This window comes from Penicillium coprophilum (assembly GCF_028826855.1).
Source record: "Penicillium coprophilum strain IBT 35676 chromosome Unknown utg000004l_segment0_segment0, whole genome shotgun sequence".
Taxonomy (NCBI): Eukaryota; Fungi; Ascomycota; class Eurotiomycetes; order Eurotiales; family Aspergillaceae; genus Penicillium; species Penicillium coprophilum.
In genome coordinates this window covers 5,283,123-5,308,532 of record NW_026622723.1, presented here as the reverse complement: position 1 = coordinate 5,308,532, position 25,410 = coordinate 5,283,123, and the positions used below count along the sequence as shown (strand labels likewise).

The following is a 25,410-nucleotide window of genomic DNA, read 5'->3' as shown; positions in this document are numbered from 1 at the left end:
GGCTGTGTACAGGATCAACTGTCATTTTTGCCGAGATTGCTGAGCTTCGAATATGTACTCCGTATGTTGGTAACACTATGTGTAACAGAAGATATGCTACATCGGGGTGATTTTTCTTTAACTTTAAGGTGATTGTGATGAAATAATGACAAAATGAACTAAGAAGACGGTGCGTCTGACTTCTTACCATAAAGGTGGACGGATAGAGGTAAGTAGGAGAGAGGGTGGGAACAACCTTCGTATCTACTTAACCTGCAGTATGAGCCCACTAGGCTATAAACAGGAACTTTGGTTTTTGTTATGGTCTAGTGGTAAAATAGCTGTATTTTACTCCGACAATTCCTAAGATTATGCTGACTGGTATATCTATCTATCTAGTTAACTAGGTATATAAGACCTGAGATTCTAAGGAGATAACCCTAGCATTCAACATATTCCTATCTACGAGATAGATGGAGCTCAGGTATCAGATGAAGCAGACAGACCGAAGATCTTCCAACAAACGATAATTTTGACAGCCCTCCCTTCAAGACAGGACTAGATTCATTGTATGGGAAAGGCCAAATTATTTTCAACCCATCCGGCGAATCTCCCGGGAGTGAACTTAAACCCGACTTTACGCCGGCCGCATACTCGCAATCTGACAGGCCTTGGCAATATATGGAGACAATTTTCCGGGCGAGAGTAAACAAGATACAGCTGTTTATACTGTACGCGTGTTGAGGTAGGCCTACGGCGGGGGGGGACTTCGAGGTGTATGGCTGAGATATATTTTGTCATTGAAGAAATTAAAGCTAGAAGTGTGGGCGACAAAGGAAGTCGATGTCAGCGCTCGATCTCTTAGCAAATGATAGCTTGGAGTCAGCAAAGCATGCTTCTTAGACTTTGCTGGTGTGCTGACTGGACGAGGATATGTATCTACTTCTCCCCCGCTACTTCTCCCCGGTGGGATGTGATAGAAGAATGCAGAGCCATATTCGTAGAGCAGTGCAAACATCCTAAAAACCGGATCAGCATGTGAAATTATCATTGGATAATCAACCTATTGGGAGGAGTCATGTCAACTGACTATGGTGTCGGTTCATAGTGTAGATAACTTGTCATTGTCATAGTGGCAACTATCAGGATGAACATGGTGATGAGAGGTAGGGTTTGAGGGCTAGGTAGTGGTCTTTAAAGCATTTCTTATTCAAGAAGGACTCAATGTATATGCAGCTTGTCAACAAACATGATAGATAGTGGGTATAGGATAAATGTGTAACGGACACTATAATAGCATGAAGATCCACGGGAAGGGGATGCACTTTTGTATAGTATGCGGCACGTATGATCTGGTTTGCACAACAAATCAACACAACGTGCTAGAATCTCGGGGTCAGATTAACTTGATAGAGATCAGCGCCTCAGATACCTGCCAAGCCTAAGACAAGAATTGGAAACACCTTGGCATTTGCTTGACATGCTTGATTTATGCTCAAAACAACGAAGAACGAAGAACCCAATTAACTTGAACCGAAAACCCAGTCGGATACAATGACAGCAATGGTCGCAACCTGTAAAATGTTAGTCTGTACACATCCAAGACCCTGCAAACTCGAATACTTACCAACGAAATATCAACTCCGGGCATTATAATGACGTCCATAGCGGGCCGATATCCCTGCCTTGAGCCTCTCATCAAAGCCAATTTCTCATTATGATGAATGCTCTCCCGAACTTCGGCAACCTTTCTATCTCCATCGACGATATCAAAAAGCGCCAGCGCATTTCCGTGTCGTTCGATATGCAAAGTAAGCGTTTTCTCATCCATGCGTTTCCCCTCAAATGCAGCCGCATTCTCGAATGAAAGATCAAAATTCCCAGAGGAAGTCTTCCCCAATGTCCACCGCGGAGCACCCGTTGCTATTGTTGCAACATCACATCCGGGTAAGCTAACCGACCAACTATTTGTCCATGATAATTTTCGATGCAGCTCGAAGAGCGGCAGACCCGAATGATCGCGAAATTCCCGACATGAGCGGTCAGTGTATTTGCGACCAGTCACCGTGAACTGTGGCGTGCCATCCTCTTCAGTGATTTTATATGCAACGGCAGAGTGGGGATTGCCGAATGGTCTGAGCACGAGGGTGGTCTTTGAGCGTGCTATGTATTGATTGCGGAAGGCGATGTCGCGATTTGGTGATCGGAGGGTCTTGCGGGGCTTGGAGGTGTATGTTTGCGATACCCGGGCGTTGGAATAGTAGGTGTAGGACATGGCTGTTGGTATGAGCTGTCTATTCGTCGCATATGCGCTGGGCCTATGGTGGGGTGACTCTTTATACCTCCAGGGATAGCTTGCATGAGTGTATCTTGCATTACATATCCTTGTTGCGGCATTTATATCATCCAATACTTGATGATCTCACTCAGTGCTGAGCCACACCATGCCAAGGATTATACATGAAGCTATCTCACGACTTTCAGCGGGGTAAGTGAGATAATGTGCTTGTGGCTGCATCCTGTCTCGAATTGTGTGTGATTGATAGTATGAGCTCAGCCACCTCTCAAACCCCTCTCGGAATGCAAATGTCCTTAATATTTAGGGAAATACAACGAATGTCACATCTGCAATCCCAAATATGTACAATATATACAAGAGAAAACAACCTCGGATGCATTGGCCAGTAGTAGACCTCGGGAGCCAATATATGATGAGTCATGCACCCTCCACTTAGGCAGGGGATGAGCACCGTTAGGCAACCGAATATCATCACTCTTCATACAGGTCATTTAGTTACACAATGGGGAGATTCGCTGTCAAATCGCTAGACCATCTGGTCCTAACAGTCCGCAATATTCCCCAGACTATCGCATTCTATACAACCTACCTGGGCATGCGCCACGAGATCTTCACACCAGCTAACCAATCCATTCAGAGGTATGCTCTCTTCCCCCCTCATAATCTTAGTGTTGAAAAAAGCTATTGACTGTAATAGACATGCCCTCATCTTTGGATCTCAGAAGATAAATCTTCACCAATCGGGCAAGGAATTTGAACCCAAGGCCCACGACGTGATGCCAGGAAGTGCCGATTTATGCTTTTTGACAGACGAGAATGTGGAAGAGGTCTTGAAGGTATTTCAAGATGCCAGGATGGAGGTATGACCACCCAGTTTTTTTTGTATATCAGGTTTAAAAAGAGACTGATGTCTACAGGTTCTGGAAGGCGCCAAGGTTGTAGAAAGAACTGGGGCTGTTGGGAAAATTCGCAGCGTATACGTGAGAGATCCCGATGGAAATCTTATTGAGTGAGATCATGTTCCTTGTCTCTTGAAATACCAACTCGACTAATTACTGGCTGCAGAGTGTCGAACTATGTTTGATGAACCAATCTGGGACCAATATTCTCAGATATCATCTTCCACTGTGGAACGTATTCTTTCCTATCATCCTTCTATGAGGAGGTTAGGGCAAGTTTCGATTAGACTCACCTCAAAGATATATATATATATATATATATATGCACGGTACTTGTCCTGCTCCCTTGCCGAAGAAATCAACAATGATATTTACAATACTCTCACCGCACATTGGACGAATCCCATTGTCTCAAGTATCATCTAATTCTTCTTGCGTCTCGGAGGCGTGATATTTACTCGCTTTGGCCTTTCGTGGTGTCTTGGATTGTTTTATTCTGGCAAGTTAATCGATTGCACCCGTCGCCACTCACCCACACTATTCACTATCGCCCATGTAATACAGCGTTGACTTATCATAATTGACGGTGTTGAATATCCATGGATACTACTGGCTAGAAGATAAAATCCCAAAGTCATATCATGCAGTTTATCAGATCTACTTGATCATCTGCTAAGACCTTGGCTAGGTATGTCTTTGGGTCACAATTTGTTTGGGTAAACCAGAAGTCTTGAAAATCAAGTCATTTCCGGAGAGACAAGAAACTTTGTTTACAAATAACAGAGTGTCAGACCTTTTTGAATCGATACAGGCAACTGTATCATATCTTAGCCTTCATCGTTGATCCAGTTTTCATCAAACGAGCAGCTATCAGCACCAACGCGCCCAGAAGGAAGGTCAAACCACCCCAGATCTGCGCTCCAATATAGCCGTCGGCCCTAGCAATGAGAGCTCCGCCAAGGGGTGGACCAGTCAGGCAGGCAAAGCTCACTACCGTGAAGCCCATGCCAATGCGGACTCCGGTTTTGCTTAGATCGGGTGTAAGACTAGAGAGAGTCGATGGCCAGAGACCCTGCACACCATTGGAAAATATGCCATAGAGTACAGCAAAGACGTACAAGCCTGCGGTCGAATGAACAGCAGTCCAGCAAAACATCATCAAGCTAGCACCTAGGGTCAGTGGAATGATGGTGTTGAGGGGTCCAAACTTGGAATCGGCCAAATAGGCAGGGATGAGGCGACCGACGATTCCTGCTCCATTGGTAACAATGATCAAATTGGTCGACTCCGAGTAGCTTAGACCGAGAACACTGCGGCCAAATGCACCAATGTAGTAGAAGGCGAAATATAACCCCCAGAAATTCAGGAACATGCCTAGGCAGAAAAGTACGTAGGTCGGTTCCCTGAACGCTGCCCATTCGATGAAAGGACCAGCTCTACGTGGGGGTAGTCGAGTCTGTAACAGAAGCATGACAGGGATACTCGTAGCGAACATGACAAATCCTAACACCCTAACCGTCCAACCAAATCCGATTGTCGGCATGAGAGCCTTCACCAAGCCGGGAAGCAGCATACCTCCAGTCCCACTTCCAACCAGGCAGAACGCCAAGGCAAACACTCTCCGTTCGGAGAAATAGGTAGCGACCAGTCCCATCACAGGGCAGAACTGCAGACCACTACCTAGGCCTGTGCATATTCCCTGAGCGAGAAAGAGGTGCCAATAGCGCGTCGATAGCGAAGTCATGAACACTCCGAGAAGCTGCAAGAGGATCCCTGCATAAAAGACTGGGCGAAAGAAGCCCGCATCCAGGGCCCGGCCGGAGAACGTCCCGATAAAGAAAATGAGGAAAATCTGGACGGATCCAACCCACGATATCGCGGATGGTGAAACGCCAAGCGTCGATTGGTAGTAGGCCTGGAACACGCCAAAGCTGGCAATGTACCCCCAAGTGTTGAACGCCACGAGGTGGCCCATCATAGCTTGCGTCCATGCTTTTGCTCCTCCGTCGGGCGGGGGTTCAATGAGGAAAGGCTGTCGGTTGTGTGATGACTCGAGATCTTCATTCTTCTCTGTCATGGTGGTTTGACGTGCAATGCGACATGAACCATCCGATGTGGGAACAAGGTTAATTTGGGATGATTGAGACTCTATGTGTTCCACTGGAGTGTTTGGGGGAAATGCACCCTTGAAATGACTCAAAAGTGTCACATCTATAAGAAGCAATTGCGACAACCCGTTTTACCCGCTATACCCGCTATACCCACGCTTCTTTTTAAAAGCCAGAAGCATACTGATAATTTCAGTGAGATTTCAAGGTCCGATAATTTAGACATTTAGGCATTTCAAGATCCTTTCAGATCTCCATTTTACATGCCAAGCAGCTGCGGTATTTTATTTACCCAGTCCCACTGTCTAGCACTCCCTTTGGTACTTTCTTCGACTCATATGCCTGGCCTTGCATTTGAACATCTCCCCGGTGTGGCGAGTGGTGAGCTGGGCCCGACAGAATAGATTGACATTGAAGTATTCAGATCCGTCAGCCTCGAGACTTTTCAGACGAAATTGACAGCATTCTTGACCATCTCAATTGAGCAGTGCAATTGATTGAATTGAATGGGACTCGAGTACTTCTCGCAGTGTTATTAACGTTGCTGTCTATAATCATTTCCCGAAAGTGATTATCGATCATTTCATTACAGAGATTCTTGTGAAACTCTTGCGTAAGTCATTAAGTTGGTGGTTATTGATCACCATCGGCAAACTAATGACTACAAAAGAAGGGCCTTCAGCGCATCATTTTATCTACCTGCTATGATTTCCTTGTAGTTGCTATGTTTAAACTGCCCATGTGTCGTAGACACCAGCTTATGTTATGGGCCTGTTGTCTCTCCATCGACTCAAATTCTGCTACATTGACTTGGCTTCGCGGTTATATCTTGATCGTTCACTGGACAATCCAGAGCAAACGTCTTCTGCGACTTTCAATATTGTACAATGTCAACATCTTTTGGATATACTCTAGCCTGACTGTACTATGTGCTAGAGTCACAAAACTAAAGAATTACAAAAGCTCACCTTTCTTCCTGAACTATTAGCGAATATCAAATATTCTCCACAAAAGGCTGGTGGGTTTCACTCCGCCTATTATTTCATGCGGAATGTAAATCTCAATATCAATGACGACATCGTGGATCAGTCCTGGACAGATAGGGCCACTGCCCTCTCGCGTAAACAAATGGTCCTTATAAAGTATCTGAAGGGATGAATCACAATCCCAGCAACTTTCAGTGAGATGTGCAAATCTCGCCGAATCCCAAGAAATGCCTCTGCTTTACCCAAGTCGTCTTTAGGATATCTCCTTTTATATGGGACGGTTTAAAAGATGAAATTTCGACGATGATGCGAATGATTATAATCGGATCTTATTTGCTCACCTACACGCAGTTTTGGGGAACCAATTGTCTTCATATCAATATCAAACTATCAAACACAATTTAGGATAATTGTTCCGTGATGGTTCCCGTTCCTGAGGACCAAATAGCTCAGGTACGCGCACTTCTATTTTGTCAATTCCTCACATCTTTTTTCAGTCTTTTTTTTTTTCCAAAAAATTGAGAAAAAGAAAAAAGTACAAAATAAAAAGGCACACGATGATGATACTTCTATCTGTGACATACTTTTCATGGTGAAATTTGATACCTTTATGTTTCAAGACGGGTCTCTGAGTGTGCCAATCTTACCTTGTGTTTTGCAATCTCTACATCTTATGTGTCCATGCTAACATAAGTGAAGTCTCTAGTCACCTAGAAAATAAGACCTGGTGCTTTTGATTGAATTGTAATATCTGGGACGATATTGAACTAGGAATTTAGCCCAAATTCAGCCCTATCTTTGATACCTATAGGCTATGTGTAGGTAGAAAGCTTCAAATACCCAAGAGTTTAAATTTGTGCCATAATGCGTTAATAATTTAATAATTGTTGAAACTGATTGAACTGCTGATCAATTACTATGTAGTTATTTCCGCAATTCCGCGATTACATCGGCCAAAACTGCCCCTAGCTACCGGTGGACAGATTATCAATCGAGTGATAAGCAAGCCCTGGGAAGGCTTCAGGTCAGCATATATAATCGACTGATCCCCACAAAAGCTACTTATCCAACTCATCGAAGCTCCCACAATGACAACCCGCCTGCAATCCCCCCTATACACCATCACCCGCGCACTATCCAGAACCAATTCAAAGCATCTGGTATCCACCTATCAAACCCATCTATATCGGACCCAAACACAGAGACAAAAAGCCCGCTCATTCTCCGCAACCTCATCGCCAAAAATGTCCGCGCTCATAGATCTAGCCAAGAACAGGCGCACGATTTACAAGCTCGGCAAGAAAAGTCCAGTCCCAGACTCCAAAATCGAGGAACTTGTGAATGCCGCCATTCTGCACGTCCCCAGTGCATTCAATACCCAATCTACACGCCTAGTCGTGCTCCTACATGACCAGCATGATAGACTGTGGGATATCGCCATTGAGGCGTTCGAAGGTCTTGTTAAGGGGGGTAAAATTTCGCAAGAGATGTGGGAGAAGCAGACTTTGCCCAAGTTGCTTGGTTTTAAGGGAGCGTATGGAACGGTATGTTATTTGCTTTTACCTTTTGGTTTGGGGTTCCTTTTGGGACTCGAGATATTCAGTCTTTTTCATGGCTAATCAATACTCAGGTCCTGTTCTACGAAGACCCAGCACACATCAAGCCCATGCAGGAGAAATTTGCTACATACAAGGATAATTTCCTACCGTGGGCAGACCACTCCAATGCTATGCATCAGTACTTCCGTATGTCCAATTTATATGTCTTTTATCCTTTTTGTGTGTCGCTTTGGTAGATCTAACGGTTACCAGTCTGGACGGGCCTTGAGGCGCTCGGCTTCGGTGCAAACTTGCAGCACTATAGCCCACTCATTGACGGCAGTGTTGCCAAACAGTGGAATCTACCCAGTGAATGGCGAAATGTTGCTCAATTGGTCTTTGGGAGTCCTGAAGATGATGCTGGGGAGAAGGCGCAAAAGCCTGTTGAGGAGAGGGTCAAAATCTTCGGGAAGCTGTAGGGTTAGACATATACTATGACATATGCCTTAATAATTAAAGTAGCCTGCCCAGGCGGTTCTACTAGCGTTTCCAAGTGTCATAAATGAAGTTTTGATATTGAGTATAACTATATATACCTCTATATGAAAGTAGACGGCAGCTTTTACGGCCTCATGATATCTTACGGGTCTTTCCAGTGGTCTTTTCAGGTATCTCTCTCAGAAATCTTCAAGATAGTTTTCGCGCTTTCTATAGGTAGACAGTAGAAAAGGGCGAAAAAAGCATACCTTGTGTAAGAGGCCTTTCTACAAATAACCTGTGGCTTTTAGACAGCTTATAAGTATCAAAAATAAAGCTTTTAATCTCCTCACAATGAGAGATATCATCATTTATAGGTATAGAGGCCAAAAGATTTATTTTCAACAGTTTTGACACTTAAAAAACCAAAGAATTGATTATTTACAACATAGTATATAGACCGGTTTAGAGGCTACAAATTAAGACACTCAGACACCAAACCTTCCTCCCCAAAGGGGCTTGAAGCCGGACTACTACAGCTTCGTATTCCGTACGCAGTCGGTTATGTGGGAGGACTCACACGTTACGTAATTCCGAATCTCTGGGCACTTGGGCTAGGCAGGGCTCGCTGTTATCCACCTTCGTCTCTTGCTCTCCCCTTCTGCAAAGTGAGATCATTTATTTTTATTCACATCGCTCGCCAATGCCTCGGCCTAAAGTCGATCCAAGGCTTCGCAAGCGAACCGCCAAGGCGTGTGTCTACTGTCGCATGACAAAACAGAAATGCGATGGACTGGCCCCCTGCGAACAGTGTATAAAACGCAATCGCTCGACAAGTTGCGCTTACTCGCCGCATGAGCAGTCATTCGGTCGTCGTCGTAGCCGCCGGGAGTGTATGCCCCGTACTCCTGACGCTGTACCACAAGATATTAGGGAAACGGAAGTATCAGCTGTGGCACCAGGTTCCCTACCGCCGCCACATGGGACAGAACGATGTACCCAGTCCTACGGCGAAAGTGCATCTACGAATGAACCAGAGGTTATTGTACCTGGATTATCTCATGTCCTATATGACAATAAAGGGAGAGTTGGTAGGTACATTTGTTCTTCTGTCTCTCAATATAACTTTTTTTTGTATTTAAGCAAAGCCGATTCAAAACTGATAACGGTGGTGATCGCGTAGTATACCTCGGGAATTGTGCAGCCCTGTCTTTTCTTCAAAATATCCAACAGTTGATCGAGACTGAGACCGGATGCGCTTCTATTGCAGCAGATGTCGCGGGTCTCTCGGTGATTGAGGAGTTGCCGCCTCTTCCACCTGATGACTTGATGGCGTACAACTCCGAGAATACGGAAGAATTGGAACGTCTTATTCGGGTGTATTTTATATCTGTACAATTCTTCTTTGATCACCAATATTGGGCGGATGAAGACTAGCTGACCATTAACTAGACATGTGGTATAGTCGATCTTTTCGACAGATCTTATATCGAAAGTCTATTACATCGCTGGCTTAACGGCCTCATTCCGATAAAGAGTGGTTCTGCAGCGGTTCTATATTTAGTCATAGCCTGTGGGGCACAGATTAGCTCCTCGAATATGCTTGACAACCTTCGAGCACAATCTTTCTATCACCATGGTCGGCAGATAGCTTTACTTGAGCTGACCAACTATCCCAGTGTCGAGACTGTGCAAGCATTCGTTTTAATCAGTATCTTCATGTTAGGATGCTCTAGGCGAAATGGTGCTTCCTTGAACCTAGGAATTGCCATTGGTGCTGCGAAATCTCTCGGATACCACCAGTCCAGTGCAAATCTACCCTACGACGATAATGAGCGCCGGCAGAGGCAAGTGAATCTTTCCCCGGAGAACTATATGATACCGAGAATTAACATTCCGAGGACGTGCAGAGCGCAGATATGGAAAACCTTGCGTTATCATGATTTGTTTTTTTCTGCAATGATGGGCCGAAGCTCCTCCACTTCTGATACTAGTTTTAACATTGATGAAGCACCATCTGCTACCCCCATTGAGGATGAATATGATCAGAGCCTATCTATGACAGAGTCAGCGCGTGCATTCCTCGTCATGGAACATATAATTAACGATGTGTACACGAAACGAACGGTGTCATTAGGCTTGCTGCAGTCCCTTGCCCAGGAGTTACAGGAAAAGTGCTCTGTGCTGCCCAAGTCGTTACGCAAATCTTCCGGGCCTACGGTTCATGGCAGGTTGTGTCAATCAATCCAACAACGCAATCTTCGAAATGCGCACGTCACTTGTTCGTACTACTTCGCCATGATGCTACTCACCAGACCATTCTTGATTACTATCTTGAGGGCGAAGACACCCTCGGAATCTGCGAGAAACCCACGCGCAAGAGGCGCCAACAACGGCGGTGATAATGATATATCCTCGGAAATCGCCCATGGTGCGACAACTTGTATTGATTCGGCTACATACACTATACAGCTTTTGCACGAATTGCTCACAGCCAACATGCTGTTCAACAACATGCCATTTTTTATGTCAGTCACAAAGCGACCCCCCTCTCCACCCCCAAATCTATGTAGATCCCTTGCCCTAAACCTTGTGTCATAAGGAAATTTATCATCATTGACATGGCTTTAGTGCGTGGGTTTTCGTCTCTGTGCTCGTCTTGAGCTCGGCCTATTTTGGCCAATTAGATCCCCAGAGATCGATAACACGAACACTACGCCAAGCCGATGACATCCTGGCTTGCTTTGCAGTAAACAGCCCGCAAGCCAGGCGGTATCGCCTTATTTTGAAGAAACTTTCAAAAGCCGCAGAGTGCCAGAACCAGACAAAGTTGCAGTCTCGTGTTCTTTATATGCCACGATTATTCCACTTGGACTCTGACGGCTCTGGAGGTGGTCCACTCGCCGCAGGTTCCATTTCCCCCAAACTTACAGAACAAAACACCGGCAGATATGGCTGCACTTTGGAAGGGGAAGCAGCAGATGGTGGAGTTACAGATCAGCCTAAAACATGTAACTGTTGTGGGATTGATCCAGGCAGAGGAGTACCATTCCCGCAATCTGTCGTCCGTTCCGAAGATATCTTGAATGCTCCTGGCTCGAACTTGGGCGGACTCCCAATGACAACTACGAATGAATCGATCGGGCATGGATCCCTGTTCCAGCTTGAAGATGATGCATCCATTTGGGACTTCACCTGGGCCGGCTCACTTTAGTCCAGCATATTTTACACCGACCTTGTAGAGAATAGAAGAAACAGGTTACAGCAATGCCCTTGTAATCTTGTCACGAGCCTGTAAGTCCGCTTTATGGCCTTCCCTGGCTTGTAACAGCTCATCATCTTGGATTTTTATAAAGATAATTAGAATGCTATACATTCCTTGGTGCTTTACATACTGAGTGGCTGTGGCATCCCCGGCTTAGCCTCATAGCTAATTCTTCCCGCGGGCAAGAAGAACAAGGCTACTAGTGCACCACCCCTCACTTCTGGATAGTGATGCGTGCCAGGGCCGGGGCTAGTCCAGCCCTCGCCTTGCCAGCCGCTCATTCCCTTCAGCTCGGCGTTGGGGCTGAGCTGGACAACGCAGTTGATCTCGCCATAGGGATGAGCGTGATACTGACCACGATATTCATCGACGCTTTCCATGTAAACGGTCGTGATGCTAAAGTAGCGATTCTCGGGGCCCGGCCAAGAGACCTTGGAACGCCGGTACTTGGGACCGTCTAGCTCATCGGTCGCTACCCAACCCTCATTGTTGGCAAGCCCTGCCTTGATGAGCTCGCAGAACCCGTCGTAATAACGGTTGCCCCGGCCATATTCAGCATTCAAGCGGGCTTCAAGGTCCTTTCCAGGGGTTCTGAGCAAGCAATGTCAGAGGGAGACACGAGAAATCAGGATAACGAAAGAGGGGCGCGCTGCTCACAAATTTTCGACCTCAGCGAAAAACTCGCCCGCAAGTTCGACGAGACGTTGCTGATTGGGGTGGACTGGCTTGTTTTGGATATTGATAGACATTTTGGAGATATATTTAAAAGCATGTATAGGGAATGGGAAAAGCGATGCGTAAGAAACACCAGACTAATCAAGCGCTGTAGCGAAGTAACTCGGACGTAGATGGGAAGACTTATTATTCAACGAGATGAAATGAGAGCCCGAAACAAATAAAACCACTCAGCAATCTTTGCATCATCAATATGGGGCTGTTATTGGTGCAAAGTTGACTATACAGGGCAGCATCCGGTGCAGCATCCGGTGCAGAACCCGATGTACCATGTCCGAATATGTTCACTAGCATAGTATGCTTCAACGACACCAGCTAAAGCACGATGGACTCGAACGTGTTGCCTCCTAATTGGTCTGACTGGCATGTCCTTTACTGTCCTTCCACTCTTTCGCTTTCTTCCTCTTATCCGATGTACGAACACATCCGATCACGCATAGGAACATTCATCAGTTTCCGCCACGCCAATAGTTTTGCTCATGCTTGTGTGTCTACTGTATGGAGTACAGATAGAGAGAAAGTAGTAGTATAAAGCGACCGACGGCCGACTTGACCTCCCACGATATCACTGTACCCTCTCAGAGCATTTTCTTATAAGCCACCCATCCCATATCACTGTCAACTACACTCTTCTCCTTCCTATCTTATGAGGTACGGCCTTTCTTCTTCGTTCTGTAGTACATTAATCACCACGGCAAAATGTGGTTATCTTTCGCTGCGCCTCCCCTCGCCACCATCCCAACAGCGTGTCTGGCTCTTCTTCTCGTCTACTATATCAGCACGTACTTGTTCAAGAATAAAGACTTGTCGGATATTCCTGCGGCCTCGCCATGGGCTGCTTTGACGAGACTCTGGCTTCTACGCGAAGCGAGATTCGGTCGACGCTATCTCACCATCGACAAGGCGCACCAGAAGCATGGTGATATGGTCCGTATCCAGCCCAACCATGTCTCCATCGCCAATGTCGAGGCCATCAATGCCATCTATGGTCATGGGAATGGATTTCTCAAGAGGCAAGAGGTCCACTGTCGCATCGACTGTCTGTCCTGGAGCTCCACGGTTAACATCCACTCAGTGACTTCTACGACGCCTTCGTCGCCGTTTCGCGCGGTCTCTTCAGCACCCGCAATCGCGCTGATCACACCCGCAAGCGCAAGATTGTCTCGCACACATTCGCCGCCAAGAGCGTCATGCAGTTCGAGCAGTACATGCACCAGAACCTGAACGAGCTCCTACGCCAGTGGGATCTCATATGTGAGAGAGCCCCTGCAAACACCAAGTTTGCCCGCTTTGATTGTCTCCCGTGGTTTGCCTATCTCGCCTTCGACACTATCGGAGACCTTGCCTTCGGCGCCCCGTTTGGCATGTTGAGGAATGGCCAAGACATGGTCGAATACATGGACTATCCTGGCGGTCCCTCCAAATACATGCGCGCCATCGAGGCACTGAGTAGGCGCGGCGAGGCCTTTGCTGTGCTGGGATGTCTGCCATTTTTGAAGACCATCAGCCATCTCCTGCCCGACCCGTTCCTGCGACATGGCGTCCGCTCGGGGGAACAGGTTGCGGGGATCGCTATAGCGCGCGTCAACGAGCGTCTTGTGTCAACAGCAACAAATGACAACAAGCGAGTGGATATATTAGCACGCTTAATGGAGGGCAAAGACATGAATGGCAAACCCTTAGGCCGAGAGGAACTCACCGCGGAGGCATTGACCCAGCTCATTGCCGGCAGTGATACTACCTCAAATACTCTTACGGGGTGCGCTCTCCCATCTCTTCTCTTGCATCGAGTCTAATCAAGAAAATCTAATATTCGTAGTGTCTTCTATTGGCTTCTGAAAACCCCGGGTGTTCTGCAAAAGCTCCAGGCCGAGCTCGACGCCGTTATCCCCTCAACAACTGACGAGATTTCTTTCCAATCTGTCAAGGACCTCCCATAGTACGACCGTCTTCTCTCTCGATGTGCGAGCAATAAAACAAACTAACGTCATTGCACAGTCTTAAGTCCTGCTTGAATGAAGGCATGCGTATCCACTCCACATCAGCCCTCGGTCTCCCGCGAGTTGTCCCTCTTGATGGTCTGGCCGTGGATATTTGCGGTCACAAATTCGAACCTGGTACCGTTTTGTCGGTACCTAACTACACGATCCATCGCCTCGCGAGCATCTGGGGTAATGACAGCAACCAATACCGACCTGAGCGCTGGGAGAGTTTAACAGCGGATCAAAAGAAGGCGTTTGTACCGTTTGGTCACGGACCGCGGTCCTGTGTGGGACGCAATGTTGCGGAGATGGAGATGACGCTCGCGCTGGCGAGCCTAGTTCGGCGCTTCGACTTCGAGCTCTACCAGGATAATTTTGACACGTGGGAGGGATTCTTGCGGAAGGGGTTTCACTGCGAGATTGGAATTCGTAGGAGAACGACATGAAATTTGGGGGCAGATGCAGGAAATCAAGGAGTGCAGGGTATAGTTATACATCGTACATAGAGTAGCCGAGTGTGGTTTGGTGTTCATGCAAATTGAACATTATAGGAAGAAAGGAGCTCAAATCACAAGCAGAAGAATTCGTTAAGCTAGAGTCAAACACACACATATTTCACATATTTATAGCCCTCAGGACCTCCAGCTCTCCAACTATCTCTTCCACTCGTAGGCCACTTACATTCTATTTTATCGACCTAGACCACGTATCTTCATATAAAAATCGGTTGATAGCTGTGTGTTTACAAGGTATTAGTCCAAGTAGTACGTTTCAAACGGATGAATGTATGGATTAAACTTATTGGGCCTGTCACCTATATATGTGTAGACTAGTAGACTTGTACTCCATAGACTTGCTTATTGCTCGGTTCTTAACCCGGAGGGTACGTTGGCAATCGGGTAGCGCATTGGGCCGGGTAGCTTGGCACGTCTACATACCCCCTGGGAGGTTTAATGCAATAAAACAACCCCTCCCTCTGCTATCATCATCCCTGCCAAGCAGCCCGAAGCAGAGACCTCAAGGGTGTGAACTCAATGCAGCAGACTGGCGAGGCAGACCTTGTGCCGGACAGCCCCCTTAGTGGCGGGTCGCCTGCTGGAACTTCTCAAGTCGTAGGTGAATCCAAACCAATCAAGAGGGACTACCAATCAAACCCCATTCCTGATTCCGTGTCTAACGTTCCGCTGGACAGGCCAGGAGTTCTCGACATGGCAACTCGCGCTCTAGAACCCATCGACCTGGATGGTATGATTTCTCGGCTCCTAGACACGTTATCGATCAGAGCTACCAAGACAGTGTGTCTAGAGAATTCCGAGATCACCACCATCTGCGAATCAGCTCGTGGGCTCTTTCTTTCTGAGCCAGTTCTATTAGAGTTGCCTGCCCCCATGAAGATCGTGGGTGATATTCATGGTCAATACATCGATCTGATCCGAGTCTTTGAAATGTGCGGATTTCCACCGGAATCAAAGTATCTTTTCCTCGGAAACTATATAGGCCACGGGAAGCAGATGCTAGAAACTATTCTCCTGCTGCTATGCTATAAGCTCAAGTACCCGAAGAACGTCTTCCTGCTTCGCGGCAACCACGAGTGTGCCAGTGTTAGTAGAATAGGAAGCCTCTACGATGAGTGCAAGTGGCGTTGCAATGTTAAGATGTGGAAACATTTCGTCGACACTTTCAACTGCCTTCCTATAGCAGCGATCATATCCGACAAGATATTCTGCGTTCACGGTGGACTGTCTCCTAGTTTGTTACATATGGACGATATTCGCGGTATCGCTCGACCTACTGATATATCTGATCATGGGCTATTGACCGATCTTCTATGGAGTGATCCGATTGGAGTCAACACGGAAGAAGACTGGGTGCCTAATGAACGTGGCGTGAGCTTCTGCTTTGGTAAAAAGGTCATTAAAGACTTTTTGGACCGACACGGTTTTGATCTGGTGTGCCGGTCCCATATGGTGGTCAATAATGGATATGAATTCTCTGAGGACCGGACCCTAGTAACAATTTTCTCAGCTCCGAATGTGAATTGACTTCCTAACTTGCCAAGCAATCGCTAATGTTCTCTAGTATTGCGGCGAGTTTGACAATTCGGGCGCTATCATGTCCATCTCGAAGAAGCTCCTCTATAGTTTCGAACTGTTGAAGCCCCTGGATTGGGCTGCGTTAAAGAAATACATAGGTGAAAGGCAACTTAAGCGATACAATATGCGAGAGAGATCTGTAAGTCTTGTGTGTTCTTGTCTCGTGTTAAGTGACCGTGTGCAACAATGCTGGGAGTCCTAGCATCTACCCTTCAGCTACTGACGAATGACATTAGACCGAGGTATCTTCAGCCCAATCATGTTAAATGGGATATATTGGGATATCTGTATTCCTTTTCGTCAGCCATGTCATGCAGGAATTTCCCTGGCGCGATTGCTAGCACCCTGTATTGATCAGCCGGTATCTATATGATGAGTAGACCAGGTCGATAACCTAGAACTACATTGGAGAGCTGCCTTTGTCTGCAGAACGGCTTTGTGAAAGATAACGTAGAATGTCAGCAAACCTAGGGGTTCTATACACAGACAATCCTCGACCCGAGCACGAAGACCAAAAAGAGCAACCACCCTAGATCAGCCAGAAGACCAAACACACCTCCCACCAATACTAGCAATCTACCTCCTATCACGATACCAATACTCAGACGAATCACCAAGACACTCGCCAACAGTGACAGCTATAAGCGGAATCCGTTAGCCATAAACCATAACCACAGACAAACACACAAGAAAAACCTACCATTTAACCCCCTCCTCTCAATGTCAGCAAGCATATTATCCGCTAACATCCCGACCGTATACTGATGCGAATCATGCGCCAACACAATCGTGCCACCAGCATCAACCTCCCTCGAGAACTTCTCGAAGCTAATCCAATTCGTGTCAGGATTATCATTCTCGTAGTCCTTCGTATCAACACTAGCCCCAATAACATGGTATCCAAGATCGGCCATGGCACCGAGCACGACGGGGGTATGTCTGAGGAACGGAGGGCGCATGTATGTCGGCCAGAAGCCTAGGATGCGCACGAAGGCTTCTTCAAGAATCGTCATTTGATGCACGATTTCTTCGTATGGAAGAGTGTCGAGAGAGGGGTGGTTCCACCTGGATGGCTATTTGATTAGTGTGTGTTGGTGCTTGGACTGGCTGGGCTGGGCTGGGGAAGAGAATGCGGGTGGGTGGTATCAACGAACGTATGAGATCCCACTTGGTGTCCTTCCGCCAATGTACGCTTCACTATCTCGGGGGCGGCATCGATGCTTCCTCTGTTATGGCCATTGAGAAAGAAGGTTGCTTTTACGCTATGTTGAGCGAGAGTATCTAGCAGCTGGGATGTATAGATGTACGGGCCATCGTCAAAAGTGAGGGCGATAGTGCCAGGAATGGTACAGTGGGTGATTATGGCTCCGAGGGGCAAGCTGGAGGCGTTGGGCTGGAGGAGTCCGGTGGTAGTATTGATCTTGGTACTGTTCCTCGTGGGAGAGGCGTGGGATAGGGTTGTGGTTGAAAGAAGGAATGGGATTGAGAGAGCAATGAAATGCATTACGCTTGAATGAATGAAATAGGATAGAGTCCACGGGTATGTAATGATAATTAGAATGATTGTTGGTGCTGAATTGGAGTGAGATGAGGTTAAGAGATTCCAAGGTTGCCCAGGTATGAGGCGACAGGGCTACCTGGGAATCTACTTCGCTGCTTCCTGGGATTTGAATCAAACACAGAGTTCAATGATCTGAACATAAAATCGGCATTGAATATAGCTGAATGTTTGAAGATTGCATCCCCAGGCTCGGGGTAGATATTTTATCTTCCACATATAAATATGAATACATCAAATTAAAAAGGTATCAAAAGGGGTAGGATAAGACATTCAACGCGCATCTTTCCCACAGAAAAGAGCGAGAAGACAGAATAAGAATCCTCCAGAACAAAGACACCCGTCTAACCCTTCCGGGTGCTCTTCTTCGCCAGTCGTCTCTGTCCCTTCTGAGCCTCACGATCAAGGAACTTGCGCTGCTCGTCGGCACTCAATCCACGCAGAATGCGCTCACGCTCTTCCTTCTTGATCTTCTCGGCGGCAATGCGGCGCTCCTCGGCCTTCTCTTCCTCCTCGACACGGCGCAGCTTCTTGATCTCTTCTTCGCGAACGCTGCGAACCTTGCGCATGACTTCGCCACGGAAGTGGGCTGAGGCGACCAGCTTGTCGGATAAGAGTAGGAACTGGTTGAACAAAGGAAGAGTGGAGGCGTAGCCAGACGCGGAGGAGGCGAGGTTAGCAGCGAGCTGAATGCGCTTCTTAGGGATAGTCTCGTCAATCCTAGCGACACACGCATTCGTTAGCAACACATCTGGTCAAAGTCTCGAACTGAGGCTACTTACTTGGTGGGTCTGTCAACGGGCTGGTCTGTGACGATCAAATATTCAAAGTCATTACCGGCCTGCTCAATGGCCTGGATCAACTCCGGGGTGAGAAGGGTATCGCTAATCTCGGCACTCTCGGTCATCACGGTGACCCATGAGGGAAGCTTGGGGTTATCCTTGGAGAAAGTGAGGGAGGCATCGTAGCGGTCGTTGCGGAACTTGCGCATGTGGCTCTTGTGAACAACAGCCCAAATGAAGCCGTCGTAAGTGGAGCTAGGCACTTTAATGGGAGCAGAATCCTTGGCAAAGACGGGCACGAGATCCTTTTCCTTGCCATCAAAAGCATACAGCAGAGCCTCGTATTTCTCAACGGGCGGCTCCCAGCTTTCAAAGAAGAAGCTGAAGACATACTCCATGATGAACGTGATGGGGTTGTATCGCTTGGGCATCTTGATGTTGACGTCGAGGAAGGCAACATTCTGGCGGCCAGTGGCATACGCGGCGAACTCGGAGGCAGATTTCTCCTTCAGCAGCGACTCGGGGTTGGCAATCTCCACGGTGGTTGCATCGCCGTCGGCGGCAGCCGGTCGGGCGATTCCATCAAATCCGACGACGGCAAACTCCTTTCGGAGAGAAGGGGCATGGGCCTGCGCCCAGTCCCTCGCCCTTCGTCGGTTCTTACGGGCTCCCCAGAGGTGGAAGAGGACAATCAAGAGGATGACAGGCATGATCATTGCCTCCTGCTTGAAGTCGCTTGGGGATGTCCTCTCCCATACTCGGTACCAAGCTGTGTAAGGAACAGCCTTGGCGGCCAGTGTGTTGGCAGCTGGGACGGAGGTCGTGTCAGCGAGGAGGGACGCAGGCGACGGGTTAGGAGCTTCCACGAAATCGGCGAAGTCTACCAGAGTTAGCTCAGCAATTGAGATACATCAATTAACATACCATCATCGGATTTAGCCTCCTGGGAGCCAAACACGTTTTTGAACATGCCCGCCATATTGGAATTGGGATGATGGATGGAAGGGAAAGGAGTGGGAAGGAATCGAGAGATGGCCGGTGCCCGGTGCGGAGCTAAGTTCCTCCCGGGTCTAGCGCCTGTCTCCAGCTTTTCTACCCGCATCGGAGATTTAGACGACACGATTGGAACAGTTTGGGAAAACTCATATAATTCTCAACCCAATATCCAGCCCATCTTGTCTAGGTAACCCCCCATATCCTTCCCTAAGATAATCAATACAAAAAATGATAAAAGGCTAATGAGAGTGTGGTATCATGTAGAAATGATAACCTCCGAACAGAATCCAACGCCAACTGTACCATGACAGAACCCAATTTTGTACAAACCCGCTCCAAAGAAATCTCAATCTAGCTCAAAAAAAAGGAGGAACAAAAATAGACCCAAGAAATGACGAGAACAAGAAAGAACAGCCAAGAAAATCGTAACGGTCATGCTTGAGGTTTGCTCAAGTGTAAAAAAAAAAAAAAAAAAAACAAGGGCAGGCTGAAAGCTCAGTGCCCATAAGCAGGGGGAGGACTGTCTTCATGCTGACGGCTCCAGAAGCCACTGCACGCATTTGTCATAAGCTTGTCCTCACGCATCCGACGAGCAATTTCACCGGCCAGTCTTTCAACCAGAACGGAATCAACGCTTTCATTGTTGAGTCTTTCGTCTTTGGTGAACGGGAGAACAGTCGCAGGTAGCTCGGGGCGCTGATTGCTTGACGATCCCGGCTCGGCCTTCTCCTGAGGATAACTGCGCACAGTAGCGCGAGGGGTGCCGTCGACATCCTCTGCTTTGGATCCACGGATAGTGTCATGGTGGTATGACAAGTCCCGGTCTTGACGTGTTGGGCGGGAGAGGCTGGACAAATGCCTTTCGGGAATAATCGGCAAGTGGGAGTCGACTTCAGCTGACAAGGGTGGTGTGACTGGGTCATCTGACGGCTCATTCACAATAGGGAGAGGCGCGGAGACGATGGAGGGAGGTCGGGACGACTCGGTCACGACACTTTCATCGCTTACGCTCATGGCGTCATCGGTGGTCTTGGGGCGGCGCAAATCCACAACACGCTTCTTGCGTTTCCTCGAGTGAGCTTTGGAATGACGCCCAGCGCCCAGGCTCAGACCATAGTTACTCGTACTGAATGAATGGCTAGACATAGATGGTCGACTTTGCATTGAGACCGTGCTGGCGGTTTCGTGAACGGAAGACATGCTTCCCATCTGAGAGTGTGTACGCGAAAGGGTCGGGCTCAGTGGAGAGATCACACTCGAAGGGAATTCGCTGGTATCGATTGGAGAGGTCCAGGCTCGGTACACGACTTCCTGGATCGAGGGAGTGAATAAAGACAGCGTACGTTGTGAATCTGTCAGAGCGGCGAGGCGAAGTAAATTCTTTTGCGAGAAGAGGGAGTGGGTCTCGACCGATGAATCGAGGGAGAGCGATGCGATTTCCGACTCGTTCAATGCATTTCCGAGGGAATCAACGGGATCCTGAGGCGGGCTAGCTAGAGGATCTTGGCCAGGGCCTTCGCTTCTTGACTTGGCTGTGTTATCGGTCTCGTCGTTCATTTCCTCCCCTGTGCGATATTCTGGCACCCACAACCGGAGCGATAGTCGATGAATAATGGCCGGGAGCTCGTCCATGAACAATATCCGAAGCTGGGCTTCGATTTCTTTTTGTAGGAAGTCGCGCACGAAGGGGATCGAATCGAAGGTCGAGGACACCTTGAGTGACTCAAGCGGATCATTGCGAAACACGACTGTAATTCCTTTTTGCTTTGAGAAAACTAGTATGACGAATCCAGAGAGTTTGAAGTCGGAGAGGGTGATTTGTAAAGGTATAGTGAGCGGGGTGCTATAATCGTGACAGTGTCAGCAAACATATCGAAACAGACGGATCTGAAGAAATAATAAGTGAGACTGAAGACTTACGCTGCAGCAAGAGGTACTGGCGAGCCAAAGGTTGGTCGAGTGAGGAGGAAGGTATTGAGTGGATTCGCCTGAACTCGGGTCTTCAAGGTGAGAAAGGCGTCACCAGTATAGGACATCTTAAATATGCCACGAAAGCGATCTTCGGCCAAGTCGCCGATTTCCAAAATCTCGAGTTCTGGGGGGATGGAGCCCAAGTTCAACTCAGTGACGTGGATATCGTCAACGATTATTGGAGGTTTTGGCGATTTATTAAGAGCGGCAGTGAGCAGATCTTGGGCGCGAGTGTAAAAACTCGCGTCCGCCATCAAAGGCGACCAGTTGAAGTTGAACGCCATACCCAAGCATCGAGAAGAGTATTAAAAGAATATTAAGAGGACATTAGATGACATTAGATAGTCAAGGAGAGAGAGAGAGAGGAAGAGGCGGGAGGCGGAAAATGAAAAAACAAAGAAAAACGGCAAAACCCGAGGCGCGTGCTCTTCCGGGGGCCACTTGACTTCACTTTTCTTCTCCCTTTCACTTCATTTTTCTTTCTTTTTTTTCGGATTTCGGTTTTCTGTCTTTTTTTTCTGATTGGATGTATCACTCAAACGGCCTTTCCTTTTCTTTGCTTTGTATATATTCCTTTCGACTATAGAGATAGCCGGTACGTCACAATGTGACTTGCAGGAACCACTTCCGGTCAGCCCCGGCCTGATGTCCACTGTGGATGGCCTTGAGCCATTCACCATTCGAGGATTTTCGACTTGCATGCACCTAGACTCTTGGGCTATCAACTATTTTATGGCTATTTTTTCCCGAAATCCGGAGAAAGGGAGGAAAACACGGGATGTGTTTCTGACATGGAGGTGTGCTACCTTGGACTCCATACTCCATACGGGGGTGCAGATCTTCAAAGGTCGGAGTCCCACGTTTCATGTAAGATGTAAGGGAAAGACTCGGAGAATGTCCAACATGTCTCAATATCAAAACAATGAAAATGAAAATCAGAATAGATTCCCAGTACACCATGCCAAATGTACTGTTGATTGAGTCCAGATAACACCCATTTTCGGAACTGTGATTTGATCGTGGACATCTATATCTTTCTATCAAAGAATAATGCCGATTCTTATGCACTTCCTGGAAAGGTCATTTTCCACAAATTTAGCCCTCAAGCATATCTTGAAAGACATCACAAGGTCTTGGAAAAGTTCAAACTAATATAGACACCAGGATGGAATATCTTGTACTCCATATACGGAGTCCAACATACAAACAAAAGCCCAAAGACCCAAAGGCAGAATCTACTCACCGCAGCAACACTGCGCTAGACCTGATTAGGCTAAATATCAACATACTCCTTCACTTCGGGTCGAGATCATCTTTCTCGAACTCACTCTGTCGAACGGAACCATCCTAATCCCTTGACACAGGTGTTTTAAATCCCAGACTAATTTACTGGGTGTATAATTTTCCTCGACAATGCCAACCCGATCACCCTCGCCAGTTTATAGTCACGCGACACCAATGGAGCCCAAACAATCCAAACCCAAGTCGGTGGCTCAGCGCAGAGTGTACGGGAAACGAAGAGCCAATGCCCCTAGGGCGGTATTTGACCAAGGAAGCCCGATGAGAGAAACCAGATCCAGAACCCAACATGTCGATCCCGTGGAAAACCTCCAAGCGAAACTAGCCCGAGTGACAATCGACCATGACGCGACCCACCAACCAGACAATCATGTCGAGCCTCCAAATATTGAGAGAGAACAGCAGCAAGAGCTTGCAGAAACTCCTCCCGATGAATCAAGTCCGTCCACGATAGAGGACACTTCTGATACCCCGGCGACGCAATCCTCCATCGAGTCCTCCCTGGAAGAAGCGCCAAAACCGAAGCAATGCGAAACGACGGTGGAGGTCAGAAAATGTTCGGAGGCTCCAGAAAAGCCCCCTCAAATCACATCAGATTCTCCAACTCCGATTTCAGAGTTCACAAACGAGGATCGAGAAAAGCCAAGTACAACATCTTCCTACAGAAGGAGAGCGGAAAGAAAAAAGACTGCTGCACCGAGAAGGTCGTCTGGAGTTATTCACGACAGCAAGGCCAGCGATTATGTTGGCCCAATTCTGAATGAGGCACTATCTCCAATTGCCGCACAAGGCATTCAGAAGTTCGCTTCATGGGCTTCGCGATCAGCAAATATGTTTGATGTCGCAAAACTCGCGGAGGGGTCTTACGGTGAAGTCTACAAGCTTCATTTGCGGGAGGAGGCTTGTAGACCAGTGGTTTCAAAATCAAAGTTGGCTAAACTGAAATCATATGGCGATGGAGTCTTCAAGGTTGTACCTCTGCGAGCCAAGAGCGGTCCCGGATCCAAAAAGTTCACCACCATTGACGAGATTGTTTCTGAGGTCAAGATGCTCAAGTATTTAGACCCTATCCCTGGCTTTGCTCGCTTCAGGGAGATTCATGTTGTTCAAGGCCGTTTCCCAGAATCGTTCCAAAACGCATGGGATCACTATAAGATGACTAAAGACGACTGCATAAATCCTAACCCGTGTAACAAGAGAGCTTATCCCGATACGCAGCTATGGGCAATTGTGGAGATGGATGATGCAGGGTGTGAGCTAGAGAAGTTCGCTTGGTCATCGATTTTCCAGATCTATGACATCTTCTGGGGAGTTGCCATGGCTCTGGCCAGAGCAGAGGAGTATGCTATGTTCGAACATCGAGATCTCCATTTGGGAAATGTTTGTATACGTTCTACGCGGGAAGATGGCTGCATGGATCCTCCTACAGAGCTCGATATTGCTCGCCAGCCATCCTCTAGTGGGTTTGGGATCAGCTCACTTGAGACTACCATCATTGACTACTCGCTCTCGCGAGCGGATCTGCTCCTGACCGATGACCCCGCCGGTCTCACTGAGGTTGCATCATCAGACCTGGACAAAAAGCAATTGTTCGATGCTGTTGGCCAAGATGAAGACGAGATTATGCAAAGAAACACCTACCGATAGTATGTTATCCCATGTCTGCTCATCTGGTTTCTTGAACAATTTGCTAACATTAGAAATAAGTATGCGCGCAACACTTTACACTGGTTGCCCCATACAAACAGAAAAAATGGCGGATATTCCTGGTATTTGGACAGAATACTCCCCACGCACCAATTTGGTTTGGCTACTGTTCCTGCTCCAGAGTCTGTTCAAGAACCGCAAGCCTGACGCATTGCCTACACAGCCACAGCGAAAGGCTCTTGCACCTTGCTCGCCTAACAAGATGACACTGAAGCCGGAGACAGCCAAGGGGGAAGAGCAAAACATGGCCGGGTCCCTCGTCAAGGAGAGACAGACCAAGAATGCCCACGCTGGTATTTCCCGGCTTAAGCAGACAATGGAAGACAGGCTAAAAGCCGTTCTCGAACTTCTCGATTTAGAGCATGGACATGAAGACATGTGTTGCGCCGCGGATTTAGTAGCCTACGCGATGGACTCGCAATGGCTGGGTGAACAAGACTTTTTTTAATGATCCCCTGGTATCCAACAAGCATTAGCACACGGAGTTGCATGGATTTTGTAATTTGCATGATGGGGAGTTATCATTTATTTACCCTTTACATATTGTGGGCTTGGTGCTGGTGTTGAGATATAGGTGCATTGCGTTGGATAGGCCACCAGCACAAGGGACTTGCATGTATATCATCTTTCTGTTCTACCTTTTTTAATACGGAATACATTGCATCAAACTACGGGCATAATCAAATGGAATCGTTGTCGAGGAACGTGTCCACCATAAACCGTCTATTGGTTTACA

The 25,410-nt window shown here is 47.5% G+C and overlaps 12 protein-coding genes across 12 annotated transcripts; 6 read left to right on the top strand and 6 right to left on the bottom strand.

Annotated features, from left to right (window-relative positions):
* Positions 1 to 1,502: 1,502 nt before the first annotated feature.
* Positions 1,503 to 2,254, bottom strand: N7500_006442 (uncharacterized protein; the record flags this gene model as incomplete). Its single annotated transcript, XM_056677586.1, has 2 exons — positions 1,503 to 1,553; positions 1,607 to 2,254. The coding sequence occupies 2 exons, from the start codon at positions 2,252 to 2,254 to the stop codon at positions 1,503 to 1,505; spliced, it is 699 nt and encodes a 232-aa protein (XP_056532586.1).
* A 526-nt stretch (positions 2,255 to 2,780) lies between these two features.
* Positions 2,781 to 3,291, top strand: N7500_006441 (VOC family protein; the record flags this gene model as incomplete). Its single annotated transcript, XM_056677585.1, has 3 exons — positions 2,781 to 2,917; positions 2,976 to 3,138; positions 3,196 to 3,291. 3 exons carry the CDS (start codon positions 2,781 to 2,783, stop codon positions 3,289 to 3,291), a joined length of 396 nt encoding a protein of 131 aa, XP_056532585.1.
* A 706-nt stretch (positions 3,292 to 3,997) lies between these two features.
* Positions 3,998 to 5,254, bottom strand: N7500_006440 (Major facilitator superfamily domain general substrate transporter; the record flags this gene model as incomplete). Its single annotated transcript, XM_056677584.1, has 1 exon — positions 3,998 to 5,254. One exon carries the CDS (start codon positions 5,252 to 5,254, stop codon positions 3,998 to 4,000), a length of 1,257 nt encoding a protein of 418 aa, XP_056532584.1.
* Positions 5,255 to 7,359: 2,105 nt separating this feature from the next.
* On the top strand, positions 7,360 to 8,288 carry N7500_006439 (nitroreductase family protein; the record flags this gene model as incomplete). Its single annotated transcript, XM_056677583.1, has 3 exons — positions 7,360 to 7,815; positions 7,902 to 8,016; positions 8,083 to 8,288. 3 exons carry the CDS (start codon positions 7,360 to 7,362, stop codon positions 8,286 to 8,288), a joined length of 777 nt encoding a protein of 258 aa, XP_056532583.1.
* Positions 8,289 to 9,140: 852 nt separating this feature from the next.
* Positions 9,141 to 11,500, top strand: N7500_006438 (fungal specific transcription factor domain-containing protein; the record flags this gene model as incomplete). The annotated part of the gene is made up of 4 exons (XM_056677582.1): positions 9,141 to 9,377; positions 9,430 to 9,665; positions 9,966 to 10,814; positions 10,918 to 11,500. 4 exons carry the CDS (start codon positions 9,141 to 9,143, stop codon positions 11,498 to 11,500), a joined length of 1,905 nt encoding a protein of 634 aa, XP_056532582.1.
* A 173-nt stretch (positions 11,501 to 11,673) lies between these two features.
* N7500_006437 (DUF4863 family protein) lies at positions 11,674 to 12,300 on the bottom strand (the record flags this gene model as incomplete). Its single annotated transcript, XM_056677581.1, has 2 exons — positions 11,674 to 12,142; positions 12,209 to 12,300. The coding sequence occupies 2 exons, from the start codon at positions 12,298 to 12,300 to the stop codon at positions 11,674 to 11,676; spliced, it is 561 nt and encodes a 186-aa protein (XP_056532581.1).
* Positions 12,301 to 12,985: 685 nt separating this feature from the next.
* On the top strand, positions 12,986 to 14,714 carry N7500_006436 (cytochrome P450; the record flags this gene model as incomplete). The annotated part of the gene is made up of 4 exons (XM_056677580.1): positions 12,986 to 13,329; positions 13,362 to 14,045; positions 14,106 to 14,225; positions 14,285 to 14,714. 4 exons carry the CDS (start codon positions 12,986 to 12,988, stop codon positions 14,712 to 14,714), a joined length of 1,578 nt encoding a protein of 525 aa, XP_056532580.1.
* A 588-nt stretch (positions 14,715 to 15,302) lies between these two features.
* On the top strand, positions 15,303 to 16,627 carry N7500_006435 (Serine/threonine-specific protein phosphatase/bis(5-nucleosyl)-tetraphosphatase; the record flags this gene model as incomplete). The annotated part of the gene is made up of 3 exons (XM_056677579.1): positions 15,303 to 16,301; positions 16,348 to 16,500; positions 16,598 to 16,627. The coding sequence occupies 3 exons, from the start codon at positions 15,303 to 15,305 to the stop codon at positions 16,625 to 16,627; spliced, it is 1,182 nt and encodes a 393-aa protein (XP_056532579.1).
* Positions 16,628 to 16,937: 310 nt separating this feature from the next.
* Positions 16,938 to 17,865, bottom strand: N7500_006434 (chitin deacetylase; the record flags this gene model as incomplete). Its single annotated transcript, XM_056677578.1, has 3 exons — positions 16,938 to 16,999; positions 17,062 to 17,426; positions 17,516 to 17,865. 3 exons carry the CDS (start codon positions 17,863 to 17,865, stop codon positions 16,938 to 16,940), a joined length of 777 nt encoding a protein of 258 aa, XP_056532578.1.
* A 398-nt stretch (positions 17,866 to 18,263) lies between these two features.
* On the bottom strand, positions 18,264 to 19,680 carry N7500_006433 (CCDC47 family protein; the record flags this gene model as incomplete). Its single annotated transcript, XM_056677577.1, has 3 exons — positions 18,264 to 18,639; positions 18,702 to 19,581; positions 19,626 to 19,680. 3 exons carry the CDS (start codon positions 19,678 to 19,680, stop codon positions 18,264 to 18,266), a joined length of 1,311 nt encoding a protein of 436 aa, XP_056532577.1.
* Positions 19,681 to 20,192: 512 nt separating this feature from the next.
* N7500_006432 (MDM34 family protein) lies at positions 20,193 to 21,952 on the bottom strand (the record flags this gene model as incomplete). The annotated part of the gene is made up of 2 exons (XM_056677576.1): positions 20,193 to 21,540; positions 21,618 to 21,952. The coding sequence occupies 2 exons, from the start codon at positions 21,950 to 21,952 to the stop codon at positions 20,193 to 20,195; spliced, it is 1,683 nt and encodes a 560-aa protein (XP_056532576.1).
* Positions 21,953 to 23,081: 1,129 nt separating this feature from the next.
* Positions 23,082 to 25,122, top strand: N7500_006431 (uncharacterized protein; the record flags this gene model as incomplete). The annotated part of the gene is made up of 2 exons (XM_056677575.1): positions 23,082 to 24,613; positions 24,675 to 25,122. The coding sequence occupies 2 exons, from the start codon at positions 23,082 to 23,084 to the stop codon at positions 25,120 to 25,122; spliced, it is 1,980 nt and encodes a 659-aa protein (XP_056532575.1).
* Positions 25,123 to 25,410: the final 288 nt, after the last annotated feature.